Source organism: Propithecus coquereli, unplaced genomic scaffold, assembly GCF_000956105.1.
Source record: "Propithecus coquereli isolate 6110/MARCELLA unplaced genomic scaffold, Pcoq_1.0 Scaffold142, whole genome shotgun sequence".
Taxonomy (NCBI): Eukaryota; Metazoa; Chordata; class Mammalia; order Primates; family Indriidae; genus Propithecus; species Propithecus coquereli.
The window spans coordinates 5,044,389-5,059,087 of record NW_012138525.1 but is presented as its reverse complement, the minus strand read 5'-3'; the positions used below and the strand labels follow the sequence as shown (position 1 = coordinate 5,059,087).

Below are 14,699 nucleotides of genomic sequence, written 5' to 3'. Positions count from 1 at the left end.
TTTTTTTTTTTTTGCTTGTCTTTTAAAAATACAACCATCTGTGGATAATTGTAAATGTACACATAAAGTGTCTGGAAGAATCCACTTGGGACTATCGACAGTAGTTTCCCCTGGAGAGTGGAAGTGGGACAGGAAGGTTAGGTGCCACCTTTACTTTTCCCTCTATAAAATTCTAGGATGTTTGCACTGTACTAACATGGTAAGTTGATAACACTTTGTTTTCAATTAAAACAAAAGTCAGCAGTCCTCCAAGGTCCTCCAGGCTATAAAGGCATGGCCCTCAGGAAGGGGAGGAGGGTGGCCCTTCCTGCCAGCCCCTCCCCACCTACATCCGATTCCTAAGCCTCAGCCCCATCCCTGTCCTGGCCCAGGACAGCCTGGCCCTGCCCCACCAGGCACAGGATGGAAAACTACGGAGAGGAGCGAGGAGCGGGGACAGGGCGGTCAGGTGGGGAGCCTGAGGAACCTGATTGCTGGGACCCAGAGAAGGAGTGCCCCTAGCCTAAGGCCACCCAGCAGGCTGCACCAGGCATGGGGACATCTAACCCTATCCTCCCTAACCCAGCTCAGTGACTTGTACCCAGGAAGTGAGAGTGAGTAGTTCAACCCAGCTCCTGGACCAGATCCGGACCTGGAGCTGCCCACTCAGACCTGCCATGACCCTGGGCCCGGGCTCACCCTGGGAGGCTCTGCTTTAGGGCTGCTCCCCTTGCTGAGCCCCAAGAACAATGACCACCAAGTCAACAGTAATAATAAGGACGAGAAAAAGAGCAGCTTACTCCTGTGCTAGGCACTTTGCAAACATACCTCATTGAATCCTTAAAATAACCTATGAGATGGGTACCACTGTTACCCCACTTTCCAGACGAAGAAACTGAGGCTCAGAGAACACATGGGTGGCAGGGCTGGGATTCCACTAGGCCTTGTCCTACACCGAGGCCCCAGGCCTATGAGAGCTGGGCCAGGCCACACAGGACATTCATGGATGGTGACTGTGGCCAACCCTGTAGCCCCTCCCTCCGGCCCCTCCCCCACGGTCTGGGGAGCTGGCCTCTGCTTCAGCCCTTCCTGCCCCACGGGTATTGGTCTGGCATGTGACCCCCTCTTCTTGCCCCTTAGCAAACTTCTTCAAGATGGTATGATTTTTCCCTTCCATGGTGTTCTGGGTAGTTCTAGAAGATCTCCTCCCCTGCTACCCAGTTCCCCATTCACAGAAAGCAAAATCAAGGCCCAGAGAGAGGACAGAACTTGCCCAAGATACCCCAGCAGGTCCTGGGCAGAGGCAGGCCGGGAGCCTCTCTCCCTCTGGAGGACAGGCCAGTGAGGGCGGCCTGCAGGTGGGGGCCTCACACCAGAGCTGCTCCATAGCCCCCTGGTCCCGAGACCTGGGCTCCAGCAGAGGCACTGGCTCTGGAATGAGGAAGTACCTGGTTCTTCACAGAGGCTGGAGTGGTGACGGGCCCAGATGACAGAGGACACTGGACACCAGTACCCAGAAGGCCTGATGTTCCCTTCCTCACCTACATATGTGAGGTTTGAGCATGAGCTCCTGGCCTGGCCCAGCGCCCTTCTGAGCAAGGGGCCCCTTACGCCACCTCCAGGCTGTGTGGCTCACCTGGCTTCCCTCCGGGCTCAGGAGGAAGTAGGCAGGTCCCCAGCAAGTCTGCTGAGGGGCACAGGAACCAGAATGTGGACAGGAAAAGAGAAGCCCAAAGAGGGGATGCACACCGAGGTGCCCCCCAGAGCTGTGGGGAGGCTCCGGCACCCCACTCACCTTCTAGCAGCTGCAGGGCCCGCTGTGGCAAGAGCAGAGTCCTCGGTTTCCTCGTCGGGAGGTTGGAAGAGCCTTCAGCAGACCTGAAACCAGCCACCACACCTGTTAGGTGTCATCTTCGTCTGCCTAGAGGAAGTGGCCGATGCATCACTCCTGCCAGGTCACCACCCCCAGAAAGACACACTATTTGGGCCAACCCAGCAGTAAACACCCCACCCAGGGGCAAGGCAGGGACAAAGGAGGCTCTGTGTCTCCAGGCCTGAGGGCTGGGCCAGCGTTTCCTGGGAAGGATGGAGGAGGAAGAGGAGGTGCCCTTCCAGGAGGGGGTTGAGTTCAAATCCCAGCAGACCCCAGGCCCTGGACGCCCGATGAGGCTGTGAGCAGGGAGACAACGCATGGGGTGGGAGTGCTTCCTGCCTGTTACCACCAGGGCAGGGCGGGGCCAGGCGGGGTGGGGGTGGGGTGGGGTGGGGGCGAGGGCCGCAGACGACCCCATTTAAAATGACAGCTCCACATATCAAGCACCAACCCTGCCCTAAGTTCAGGGACAGTCCATTGTCTCTGCATTCATATAATCCATGAGGTGGGGATTATTTTAACCTTTCATAGATGAGAAAACTGTGGCCCAGGGAAGGGTGCTAAGCCACCAGGGCCCCACAGCAGGAAGTGGCACCAGAAGAAGGCCCCGGGCTGACTCCAGGCCCTCCTTCTGAGCCTGGAGACCTCCCATCCCAATCCCCCACCTGCCAAGTTACACCCACCCTTCCTTGGCCCAACACCTGCTCAGAGCCCAGCCACCCCCAGGCCAGCAGCTGCGGTGGTTCCAGCGTTCCAGTGGCTGCCCCTTCACCAGCTGAGGGCTCTCCTCCCTCCTCCCACGCCTGCCTGCTGAGCCTTCTGGGCCCGCCTGCCACTGGGTAGGGGGAGGCAGGGTGCAAAGGCAGTGCTGTGGGCCCAGTGCCAGGTCTCCAGAGGCTCCTGATAAGGCCAGGGGTGGTAGGGAGAGTGTGCTGGGTCACCCAGGGCCCCCGGCACAACTGGCTACATAATGCGTGGGCTCCAGTGCAAAATGAAAATGCAAGGCCCCCTGTTAACAAAAATTAAGAATTTCAAGTTGGCGACAGCAGAGTATGTATTAAGCTAAGCACAGGGCCCTGACCCCTGGAGCCGGGAGCGAGAACCCCAGCGCTCCATCTCAGCTGAGAGCCCAAGGCCTGGGGGGCTCTGTTAGTCTTCTGGTCTCCAGAGAAAGGAACAAGGGCAGGCAGGGGGCAAGCCCTTGTGGGCTCCCTCCGAGCTGCGGGGGCAAGCCGAGGTCCTTGGCTCAGCTCGCAGACCTGGGATTGCATCCAGCTCAGCCGCTCTATGGCTGTCGACCTTTAGCTGAGTGGCCTCACCTTATCTGTAAAATGGGCTGACGCCAGCCCCCTCTCAGGGAGGCGGCACACCCTCATTAACAGGTGCAAAAGCCAAAGTCAGGTGAGGAAATAGAAGCTCAGAGAAGGAAGCCCCAGGCTGAGGGTGAGGTGGGATGGACTCACCTCCGAGCAGCCCCTCCCAGCACCCGCCTGCCACTCCAAACCTTCCTGCTTTGCAGAGGGACTGACCCCGGAGTTAATAGGGAATTTAACCGCCTATCTCTTTGGAATTTGATCCACGGGACCAGGAAGTCACTTCCTCCCAGGTCCTGCCTCCCCTCCCACTGGGCGCAGAGCTGGGGTCCCAGAGAAGCCTCTGACTTGGGATCAGTTTCCTGGGCCAGAGCAGCCAAGGGGCCAGACCCTGGAGGAGCCCGACCTGCTGGGGAAGGGGCTGCGCTGGCACCATCCGCCGGAGGTTGCTGGGAAAGGGCTTCAGGGCTTGGAGTCAACAGGTTATGGGATTGTGACAGGGACAGAAGCCACGACCCCCACCCCCAGACATATCACCACGCTGGAGACAGTGTCCAGAAAACACATTTACCCGTAAGCTCCTGATATGGCCTTGGCAGTCAGGCTCAAAGGCCCCTTCATCCAACAGACCCCAGGCTTGCACCGCCCTAACCAGGGCAACCGGCCTGAGAAGTGTGGCACCAAAGGCGGCTGGGGGGTAGGACCAGGACTGGCACAAGGTCACGATGCTGGTGAGTGGTGGGCCATGAGCCCCAGGCACAAAGGCCACTTGATAGACCAGGAGGTGGGAGGAACCCCAAAGTGCTGTGGATTGCTTAGGGAGTAGGGTAGAGACAGGGCACCCCTCTCCACTCCCCTTCAAGTCGTGAGGCCCGAGATGGCTCCAGGTGTCCTCAGGGCAGGGCAAGAAGGAACCCTAGGTCCACTGGGCAGGTGGCTAGAGTCAGGATCCATACATTAAATGTTTTCGGTGGAGTGTGGTGGCCTGGGATGGGACAGAGACTGGTGAAGGCATGGTGGCTGGCTGGGTGACAGGGGCTACTCAGTCCTCCAGGATGGGTGAGCGAACACGATGGGCCTCTTCTTGGCCCAGCGGGAGAAGACAGCCTTCTCAGTGATGAAACGGTGGGCACTTCGGGGTGCCCGCTCGTGTGCCAGGTACATCTGACACTCATCCAGCCGGCCCTTCTCGAAGTAGTGGTAAGGCACCGAGGGGTGGCTCTTCTCCCTGTGGGGTGGGGAGCAGCGCTGCTGCGGGATGGATGTGGGACACCGGAACCCACCCACCTCCCACCAGACCCTGCCACCACCACGGAGACCCATGCCTGGTCCCAGGAAGGCCAGGACACACGGAAGGAGCAGCACAGCCTGCAGATCCCAAAGGCCAGGGCTGAAGCCCCGGCTCTGCCTCTTACAAGCTGGGTGACTCTGGGCCGAAGGTGTACCTCGTGAGCCTTAAGAGCCCGCCTATAAAATGGAGATGGTGACACCCACTTTCCAGGGTGAGAGTGTAGGTCAGAAGATAAAGGCTGCAAAGTGCCCTGCTGGTACCAGGCTCCCACGGCACAGAGCCACCAGCCCTGCACTCCCACCTCCCTGATGTTGATGGTGAGGCCAGGGCCATGGCTGGGGTACACAGGGGCCTGCCATCTCGCCCATGTGTGCAACAAGCTAGCTCCAAAGAACACGGGGTGAAAACATGGGACTTTTCTGAACTCATTAGTTACAATAATATTGAAATATAGTAACATAACAATGTTATAATACCATAACTGTATCTGAACTTGATATTATGATGTTGAAACAATATTGAATGTAAAAACTTGTCTGTAGCGTATCACTGATATGCCCTGATTTGTGGTAAGCACTTTTGTAGATTATTCTCTCCCTAAATATTTCAACAACCTTCTGAGGAAGCTGCCACGCTTTTCCCGATTTTACACACGAGGAACTGGAGGTGCTCGGGGGTGGAAGGACGGGCCGGAGGCCACACCACAGCGCTGGGATTGGTCCGGGAGCCCGTTCAGGGACTGAGCTCCTTCGCAGGGCCCAGTGCCCAAGGGGTGTCTGTGCCTTGGCCACCCACAGTGAAGTCCACACACCCTGCGCCCCACAGCTCCTAAATCCTCTGGCTTCAGGTCTGGGCAGGGGCCCACAGCCCTCCCCGCTCCCCTCCAGCCCGGGGCCTGGCTGGTCTGACCTGCAGTAGCTGTCGCTGACCATTCCATAGACCACAATCTTCTCGCACAGCTCCAGGGCAAGGATCATGGTGAACCAGCCGGTGCTGAGGAAAGAGCCTGACTGCCTCCTGGGTGGGGCGGAGGGACACATCAGTCGGGCATCTCCAACACCCAGCATGGGGCAGGGGCCCTGTGGCGGCCCCAGGCCTCAGCCCTCTCAGGGAAGCGGGGCTTGGTACTTTCCCAGCCAAGGGTCCCTCACCTCAACCTCTACAGAGCGCGCCTGGGGGAGCCAGGCTGGGGGCAGAGCCGGCCCAAGGCAGCAGGGAACAAAAGGTGGAGCTGGACACAACCCAGGCCTGGTCAACTCCCCACCACCCAAGCAGGGCTTAAGCCAAGCTGTGCTTCGAGAGCCTGAGCAAAGCCCCGGATGATGGGTGTAGGGGCTCTGGCCACATCCTCTCCTCATCTAAGGGACCAGGCTTGGGAGACAGCAGGAGGCAGCAGAGCACGGTGGTTAAAAGTTGGGGGACTTGTGTGGTCTTCCAGATGGTCTTTCGTTTGAATCCTGACTCTGCTGTGGGGCATCAGATTTGCTTGTTAACCTCTCTGAGAGCCTCAAGACCCATCTGTGAAATGGGGATAATTCTGGGTGGTTATGGGGAAGGAACACTGTCAGCCCAGCCCCCACACCCCACTTGCAGTGAGGGGCTGTGTGGCCCCAGGCCTCAGCTCTCTGGGGTAGCAGCACTGGGCACCCTCCCTGCTGAGGGCCACCACGTCAACCTCCACAGAGTGGGCATGAGCTAGTTCATGCATCCAACCCACACCTCCCGGGCGCCGTGCGGGCCCTGGACCTGCCACACCTGGTGCCAGCATTCCCAAGGTAAGAAGACAAATACATAAATAAGATGATGTTAGAGGGTGACACCTGCTGCCATGACAAGGAAACAAAGGAGTAACATAAAGAATGTCAAGGCCGGGCGTGGTGGCTCACGCCGGTAATCCTAGCACTCTGGGAGGCCGAGGTGGGAGGATCGCTTGAGCTCAGGAGTTGGAGTTTGCTGTGAGCTAGGCTGACGCCATGGCACTCTAGCCCAGGAGACAGAGTGACACTCTGTCTCAAAAAAACAAACAAACATAAAAGAATGTCAGGGCAGGAGGTGCTCCTTTAGAAGTCAGGCCAGGGAGGGCTTCCCAGAGGAGGTGACATTTCATCCAGCCCTGAGTAGCAAGAGGAGCCCATAGCGAGATGATATGGGAGGAAAACATTCATGGCACGCGCAGGCCTGCATGTGGAGACACGCAGGGATCTCCGAGAAGCGCCAGCGGCCAGCGTGACCGGGGCGGAGTGAGCGAAGGAGCCAAGGCCACAGAGGCAGGCAGGGGCTGGATCATACAAACTTGCAGGCCACAGGTGGGCAGACTGGGCTTCATTCTCCCTGTGGGTACAAAGCTGCTGGCAGGTCACGGGCAGGTGTTCATGGGATGAATTCACTGCAGCTGAGCTCAGATGCCAGGGGCAAGGGAGGTGGCAGGGAGACCTGCCAGGGGCTGTTTCGAGGGTGGGAGAAGTTGGAGGCTTGCTTAGGTCAAGGTGGCACGCAGGGCCATTACATGTGACAGTACAAGGGGAGTCAGGGGCTCAGCCCAAGTTTTCGGTTAAAATGCCAAGGCGCACAGTTCGATTTCCTGAGTTCTGGAGGCTGGGGGAGGAGCAGGGGCGTGAAGGAGGGGCCGGCAGGGGTCAGGGGTGCTCTCCTGGGTATGGGATAAAATGAGATCTCAAACGCAGAGTGATTAACCCAATGCCCCGTGCTCGAAGAGGATGTCGGAGACAAGGCAGATCTCAGAGCATGCCCTCCAAAGGGTAGTGCTCCCTAACGCCTCCCCACGCTGGCCAGTGCTCTCTACCAGGTGCTCACAAGGCCCAGTGCCCCTCACCACCATTTGGGATCTGTGTGCAAGTTCCATGAATGACAGTCCCTCTGCCTCCTGCGCCCTCATGGGAGGGCAGGACCGTGTCTGCTTCCATCACTGCAGATCCCCAGGGCCTGACGAAGCAGACCCCGGATGGACAAGAGGCTGCTGGAGAGGACAGGCCCCCAGCTGCCAGGGAGACCCCAGCAGGCAGGTAGGCCCCAGGCTCACCGGTTCTTGCCCGTCTCGTCCTGGAAGATCTGGTCGCAGTACGCCATCATGCGCTCGGTGAAGGTGTACACTTGCAGGCCTGGATACATCTTGGTGAGCTGCAGCAGTACGCGGTAGGTGCGGCCACCGAGCGCCCGGTCCATGTGCCTGCCCTGGCCCCACACCACGTACAGGGTGTCCCGGGCCTGCTGGAAATAGTGCGAGTAGTTGCGCAGCAGCAGCGGCACGCTCGTGTGCGAGATGACGCGTAGGGTGCTGCGATGGCCCACGTCCGCCTCAAAGCCCACGGTGGGCGCCTGGTTCATGCGGAGCACGCACTCCGCACCATCGATCTCGGTGCCCAGGCCGGAGCCCAGCATCTGGCCGGAGCTGGACACCACGGCGCAGCTGCGGCATGGCTCTCGGACCAGTGGCTGCAGGGGGAGGTAGAGGGGAAAAAAAAGAGAGGTGAGTGCACCCAGCTTCCACCCCTGCTCCTCCCCCCAGAAACACCCGTGGACTTTGCTTGATCAGGTATCAGCTCGGACTGTTTGTTATTAACCCATTTTGCAGGCTGGGAAGCTGGGGTGGCTTTCCCAGGGTCACGTTGACAGCAAGTGGGAGAGCTAAGATTCTGCACTCACAGCCCTGGCTTTCTCATCAGCCATATTCGTGGTCCTTGTCCCTGCTGCCGTCTCTGAGGCCCTAACAGTCCCTACATCAAGCCCTTTGAGGGTTACGTGAGCAAATATTTATAAGATACTTAGAACAGTGCCTGGCACAGACTGGATGTCATAAGTAAACACGAGCCTCAGCTTTTCACAATTACCCCTAGGCCACGCCCTCCGCCGCCCGAGCCCCACCCATGCTGTGCCCAGTTTCTAAGTAAAAGTGGGGGTCTTCAGTGCCCACGACAGCTTTGGGACTCTCTGGTCCTGAGCCTGAATCCTGGCTCTGCCCCTTCCTGGCTGTGCGGCCTGAGGCCAAGTCACTCGGTCTCTGTGAGCTTCAATTCCCTCATCTGTAAAAATGGGGGTGCAAACAGCGTCTACTTGCCCTACTTGTGAGGTTCCAATGAGAAATGCCTGGAGAAAATAGAGAGCTGGTGGCACACAGGTGAAGGAGTCAGATAGTGCAAGGGGCCGGGCATGGTGCCCCAGTCTCACGGAGAGGATGATATTTTCCCCCGTGAAAGCCAATAATCCTCTATCGAAACTCCTGAAAACCTAGCACACAATACAGATGTGAAAAAAGACTCCTGAAAATCAGCCCAGAGAGGGCTGCCAAAGGGCACGACAGAACTTTGGGGGTGACAGAAAATTTCTACTCATGACGGTTGTGGTTGTTACACAACTGTGTACATTTGCCAAAACTTACTGAAACGTACGTTTAAGATTGGTGAACTTCGTTTTGTGTAAGTTATGCCTCAACGAAGCTGATGAAATTTTTCTAAATGCCTGGAGGTGATATGCACAGACCCCGCGCACAGAGAGGGCCCTACCCTAGCTTGTCATCTCGCCCCCCCAACCCGGGCGGCAGAAGCTGAGCCACAGCCTGCAAGATCCCCTGGCGGTCAGGGGCCCAGGCTCCCAGAGAGAGACGTGCCCCTCCCTCCACACTCGCGGCCTCCTGGAGGATCCCAGGTTTACAGAGGCAAGGAAAGTGGCACGGACATTAATTCCAGCCAATAAAAAGTACACCGTCACATCCCACTTAGGGACATTTTATAGCCGACATAATGTTGATTTAGAGACTCGGCCATTTTCCACACCACAGCAACAGAGAACAAGGCTTCCTTCTTCTGCCGTCGCCTTGGGCCTGCCTAACAACCCGGGATCTGTTCTGATCCAAGGTCACCACCAGCCCCAGGAGGTATTCTGCTTGTCCCTCACAAGGTCCTTAAATTTTTTCATTAATTCTTAATTTATAAGAATTGGCCTTTTTGACATTCAAATTCTAGATTGCCTGCTTCTCTGAAGGAAAACGAGGAGGACCCGGCCTCCCTGGGCTCGCATCCCTGTGAGGTTTGTGTGTCTGAAGTAAACACTGGCCACCACGTGGCAGATGGGACAGCGTCCACCCAGCCCACCCGGACATTTGTCCCACTTGTGCATTGTGTCCCACATGAGCCCATTCTGTGGCTCATGAGAGTTTGAGCCCCTGAGTTGTTCTGTTTCTTCATCAAAGATTTGTACAGCGTGTGTTCTGTGTACTGTCCGCGAATCGTCCGGCTGAATGGTCTCCGCAACCCTACAGAGGCAGGAACTGCAACAATCGGCTTTGACAGACGAGGAGGCAACGGAGGCTCAGACAGATGAAGACCTGAAACACGTGTCCTCCAAGCCAGCGTCCCTGAGCAGCCTCCTGTGCCTGCCACTCACAGCGCCATCAAACTCAGACTGGGAGCGTGCCACACCCTGCATCGATACAGACCCCTCTGAGGGCACTCGCTGGAGGAGAAACCCACCAGGCGGGGCTGCCAAAGTCAGGGTGAGGGGTGCAAAGGGCTCTGCACCTCGCCAGGCAGAGCAAGCATGCAGCGGTGGGCACCATGGGGCAGGGGCTGTGCCTGTCTCGTCACCCCTGGGCCCCCACGTCCTATCCTCAGCAGCCATTGGCACGAGGCCGGACACATGGCAGGTGCCAAGTACACACTTGTTGAACGGATTGTGTGTGCAGAGAGATGAATCGGAAGATAGCTAGAATGCACATAGCACACTGTGCTGTGTCCGTCTCTCCCACTGGACTGGCAGTCCCAGGATGGCAGCCGCCCCAACTCATCGTTTTCCCCCAGCATCCAGCTGAAGCAGACAAGCAACATTTGCTCAATAAGAAATCCATTTCCTCCTATAGCTCAGGGCTCAGAGAGGTGAAGTAACTGGCCTGGATCACACAGCAGGTGAGCAAAGGGGCCAAGCTTGGGGTCCAGTCTGGCCTGGCACAAGTCCAGTTTTCAATACCCCCTAGAGTTAGGGGAGCCGGGCCTGCCCTTGACATGTTGCCTGGCCGACTCACCTTCCCATCCGGCACGCTGCTATAGCCACTGAAGTGTAGGGGCCCCGGCACGGTGGGCCTGGAGCCGGGAGGGAGGTGGTCCAGGCAGGTGGCCAGGCAGAGGGGCAGGCAGGTCCAGCAGCACAGAAGCATGTAGACAGCAGAGAAGACCAAGGAGCACAGGAGGATGAGCAGGAGCCGGCCCTGAGGGAGACAGTGGTCAGGGGGGTGTATATGGGGGCAGGAGGACTCCCAGGAGCCTCTGCAGGGGGTGCACCCGGCTTCCCGGGCCTGGACCCCACTTCGGCAGCTCCTAGAATAGCAGTAGAAGGCCCAGTCTCCATTACTCATGCCTTACTTGGGGCTTCCAGGCTCTGGCCACACTGGTCCTGGGGATAACGCTGTCACTATCCCTGTACTCTAGACAAGGAAACCAGTGTGGGATGAAGTGTGTAGCTCAAGGCCACGTGGCAAGGAAACAGCATGTGGGACCTTAAACATGGGCTGGAAAGCCCACATTCTTAAGCAGAAGCCTGGGTGCTGTGCAGCCTTGAGTGTGGCTCTCCCTCTCTCTGGGCCTGTCTCCTCCTCTACAAATCCCTCCTCTATAGAGTCCTCCGATAACGCCCACAGTGGGACCTTACAGCGAGGACAGCGGTGAAAGCATTCTGTACGCTCTAGAGTGCTGTGCACATGAGAACAGGAGAGTGGCACATAAGAAGGGCTGCCAGCCCCTTCAGCGCACGGACCAGGGCCACCTGGGCCGGCCCCGCCTCCATCCCGCCCCCAGCTGACTCAGTGGCAGTCCCCCTAGCTGATGATCTTGATCTGGGTCAGCAGCTCAGCAGGCGGAAAGGGATTCAGGGAAGCGTCATTCAAGAAATGGTTTCAATAATTGAAAAGCTGTTGCCCAGAGCCTCCCGCCTCCAGAAACCTAGTGCCAACGGCCATTTGAACCAGGAAGCCCTCTGGCCCTCTGGCCTTCTGGCCTGGGGCTGGACCTGCTGGCAGACTTAGCTTTCCAGGAGGGGATTGGTGGAGGACAGAACCCTGGGTCTGTCACTGTGTGCTGGGCTACACTGGTCACCACCTGTGTCTCTCTGGGCTCCAATTTCTAGGCCCAAGGCACAAGTCGCAAGGGCACCCCTCAGAAACCACCTAGCAGCTGGCTGGTGCTCTCTGAAAATCAGAAGTGTGAAAGCATCCCCCACCCTGACCGCGGCACATCCTGCTCAGAGGCCCACCGTTTTTCAGCCCACAGCTACATCAGCTTCTAAAAATAAGTCTCTTCTGTGTGGCCAGCTGTTCCACGGAGGTGGTTCAGCCCCTGAGGCCTCAGGCTCTGCCTAGCGCCTGCTCCCCCACCAACGAGGAACCAGAGACCCAGAGACCTTGATTCAGACAGTGGGGTTAACTGCCCCCAACATCCAGGTCTCTCTCCCACAACCAGGGGCTCCTGAACTTTCACCATCTCCCACCCCCAGGTACTGTCACCTCCACTCCACAGGGGAGGAGAGCGAGGCACTGAACCGCAAAGGAATGCACCTGCTTGGAGCCACAGAGCCTGCAAGAACAAGGCTGGACTTTGGGGCCGGAGCGCTGGGGTCAGGTGTGACCATCAGTCCTGGGGAGGAGAGGCTGCTGAGGCTGCTGGAAGGTACCTCCAAGTCCCCTGGGACCCCTTCTCCTTCCACCACTTACCGGAGCCTTCATGCTGTCGTCGTCCCTCAGTAGTCCCGGGGCTGCCTCCAGGGCTGGGGCTGGGAAGGAGTGGGAGCTGGACACCTGCCAAGACGCAGAAACTCAGAGGGATAAGTGGGGAATAAGGCAGACGGGGTCCCAGGCTGCCTGGGAAAAGTGAGGCAGGAGGGGTCGGGCCGGGGTCAAGGCAGATGGTGCCTGGGAGTCCAGTGCCTTAAAGTCTCCTAACACCGGAAAGCAGTGTCCCCATCCTAAAGGAGCCGGAATCGGTGACCTTTGGGAGACCTCCCGCTCACCCAATCCCCATTGTGCAGGTGGGGAAGAAGAGGCAGCCGGGAGGGGGGGCCCTCGGCTCAAGGTCATCCATCGGGTCTGGGGCAGATAGAGCCAGGAGCCAGGAGCCCGGATTTCCCCCCATCCATCCTACCTCCCTACCCGGAGGACGAATGGAGAGGCCTGGGCGGGCAGGACGTGGGATTTTCACCGCCGGTCCAGATTCCACCGCCCCCTCTCCCGGCCGGGCGCTAACCGGGCGGGCAGGTTGGGGCGCGCAGGAGGCTCGCGATCCGCTGCCCGGAGCTCCATGGCCCGCGGGCCTGGCCGACCCGGCTGGAAGCTGGATCCCTGGGGCGGAGGCGGCGATGCGGCCGCGGCTGCTGGAGGCTGGAAGCCAAAAGGGCGGGGCCGGAGGCGGGGGCGGGGCCTGCAGGGCGGGGCGGGGCGGGGCGGGACGTGCGTGAAAGGCGCCGAGGCCTCCGGGCTGGGGGCGGGGCCTCGGCGCCGGGGGCGGAGTCGGAGCTCCGGCGTCACCTCTGTTTTCCTCTTGTGGCATTTCTAGCGGGCTCGTGCTCTGGGTGGCGGTGGCAGGGCGGCAGAGGAAGGGGACCTAGACGGTGTCGGAGCCACCATGCGGTGTTGCGCGGCCGTCCAGACTTGAATTTCTCCATGTCTGAAATTGGGGGTTGGGCAGGGAAGCTAAGCAGGAGCTTTGGGTCCGGTAGCCCTGGGTTTCAAGCTGTTAGGGTTGCCAGATCCAGCAAGTAAAATAGAGGACACTCGCCTTGGCTCCGACCACCTACTCTTACCTCCCAAAGGCCTCCTTGCCAGAGTGTCCTCCAAACCCCAATCCGTTCGGCCTAGGCCCAGCAGGTGCTGAAATGTGTCGCATTGGAAGGTTCGCATGGGGTCCCTTGGCTGCCCTCAGGCGCCAGGCTGGCGGCAGCAGGCGCTGAAAGGGCCGCTGTGGAACAGTGGGAGGAGGAGCCTGTGGTGAGGTGGAGAGCACAGTTCCCCTCTGAGAACTTTTTTTGCAAAATGTTGCATTGCCTAGAAAGGTCATCTAACCACCCGTGCCACACCCACCTCCCATGCGGGCGCTGGCCCCTGCTCCGGCCCCCACTGCAAACTCCTTTTTCCTTTTTCTCAGAGGCTCAGGTATGGGCAGGACTCCAGGATGTCCATCCCCAGCTCAGCAACCTTCTGAGTCTAACCTACTCCAGGGTCAAAGCCAAATCCCCTAAGCCTGTGTTCTCGGCCTCCATTCCTCCCTCATCCCGTTCAGGGGCTGGGAGGAAACCCGCTGCAGTGGCCCTGCCCTTTCGGGGCTTCCTTGGAGAACCAGCTTCTTATCCCTCCCACCCCAGCCTGGACACGCCTGGGGAGCAGTGGTCCAAGTTCAGTGGTCCAAGTTCACCTCACCCTCAGTGGCTGGTGAGGTGATGATTACTTCCCCAGAGAGGCAACTCCTTCCTCACTACGGCCACACAGAGACAGGGATATGCCCAAATGGCCTGCGCTCTCAGAGTAGATGAGGATCCTAAGTTCACAGTGAAACCAAGACCAGGAAGTCCCACAGTCCCAGATGAAACTCTTCAGTTTGGCTTTGGCAAAACCCCACTCTCCTCACCCCCAGCCTACATGCCCCTGCACGCTGTGACCTCCTGCCCGCCCCCCCAGTCATACCGCTCATTGCATCCTCTGCTAGACAGCTCTAGTTACATGGCTGCCCCTTCTTGTCACTCAGCTCAAGCATCGGCTCCTCAGAAAAGCCCTTGCCAGCCACCCTATCCAACTCTGCACCCCGTCCCCCTTGTCTCACCCCAGTTTAGTTTTTTCGCTGTATTTATCACACTCTGACATCACCCTCTTTATTAACTGGTTTCCTTGCTTAGTGGAGTCAGGCCAGCCATGTTCTCAGGCACCTCCAGCACCTGCACAGTGCCTGGCACACACTAGGTGCTCAATAATGTCTGTTGAATGCACGAGTTAGGAGAGCCAGGCGTACTGGGTCCCATGAGATCTTGGACAAGTCACTTCCACCTCCAGCCTCAAGCCCTGCCACAGATGCGAGGGCGGAGAGGGGGCTGAGTCATCCCTACGGATGGGAGTGAGATTCTGGGGCTCTGACTCAGCCTGTCGGAGCCAGACCCCAGTTCCTGCCACGATGCCTTGCCACCCCGAGTCTCTATGGCCTTCCACCTCCTGAGTGTGACCTTACGTACTCTGTTTTAACTTCCTGCTAAGCAAGAG

General features: G+C 58.5%; 2 protein-coding genes across 5 annotated transcripts in view; both read right to left on the bottom strand.

The window, feature by feature from the left end:
- ST6GALNAC6 (ST6 (alpha-N-acetyl-neuraminyl-2,3-beta-galactosyl-1,3)-N-acetylgalactosaminide alpha-2,6-sialyltransferase 6) overlaps positions 1-1,789 on the bottom strand; it is a 16,414-nt gene extending 14,625 nt beyond the window's left edge. For both annotated transcript variants that reach the window (XM_012639763.1, XM_012639765.1), the window contains exon 1: positions 1,775-1,789. The gene's annotated coding sequence lies outside the window, so the exon portion shown is untranslated. The remainder of the gene's footprint in view (positions 1-1,774) is intronic.
- A 1,929-nt stretch (positions 1,790-3,718) lies between these two features.
- ST6GALNAC4 (ST6 (alpha-N-acetyl-neuraminyl-2,3-beta-galactosyl-1,3)-N-acetylgalactosaminide alpha-2,6-sialyltransferase 4) lies at positions 3,719-12,815 on the bottom strand. Of its 3 annotated transcripts, none has more exons than XM_012639760.1 (6): positions 12,598-12,815; positions 12,171-12,254; positions 10,491-10,673; positions 7,497-7,909; positions 5,366-5,473; positions 3,719-4,393 (listed from the first exon to the last, which is right to left on the bottom strand). In XM_012639760.1, exons 2-6 carry the CDS (start codon positions 12,180-12,182, stop codon positions 4,204-4,206), a joined length of 906 nt encoding a protein of 301 aa, XP_012495214.1. In that variant the 5' UTR covers positions 12,183-12,254; positions 12,598-12,815; the 3' UTR covers positions 3,719-4,203. The 3 variants fall into 3 exon arrangements, with proteins under 3 accessions (XP_012495214.1, XP_012495215.1, XP_012495216.1); XM_012639761.1 differs by having other exon boundaries at positions 12,606-12,815; XM_012639762.1 differs by lacking the exon at positions 5,366-5,473 and having other exon boundaries at positions 3,734-4,393.
- Positions 12,816-14,699: the final 1,884 nt, after the last annotated feature.

Excerpts from the sequence above, each read along its gene's own strand:
- ST6GALNAC4 (XM_012639760.1), bottom strand. Across the intron at positions 7,910-10,490 it reads GCAGCGTGCCGGATGGGAAG|CCACTGGTCCGAGAGCCATG; the intron begins GTGAGTCGGCCA and ends CTCCCCCTGCAG. Across the intron at positions 4,394-5,365 it reads GTCAGCGACAGCTACTGCAG|GGAGAAGAGCCACCCCTCGG; the intron begins GTCAGACCAGCC and ends CCCACCCCACAG.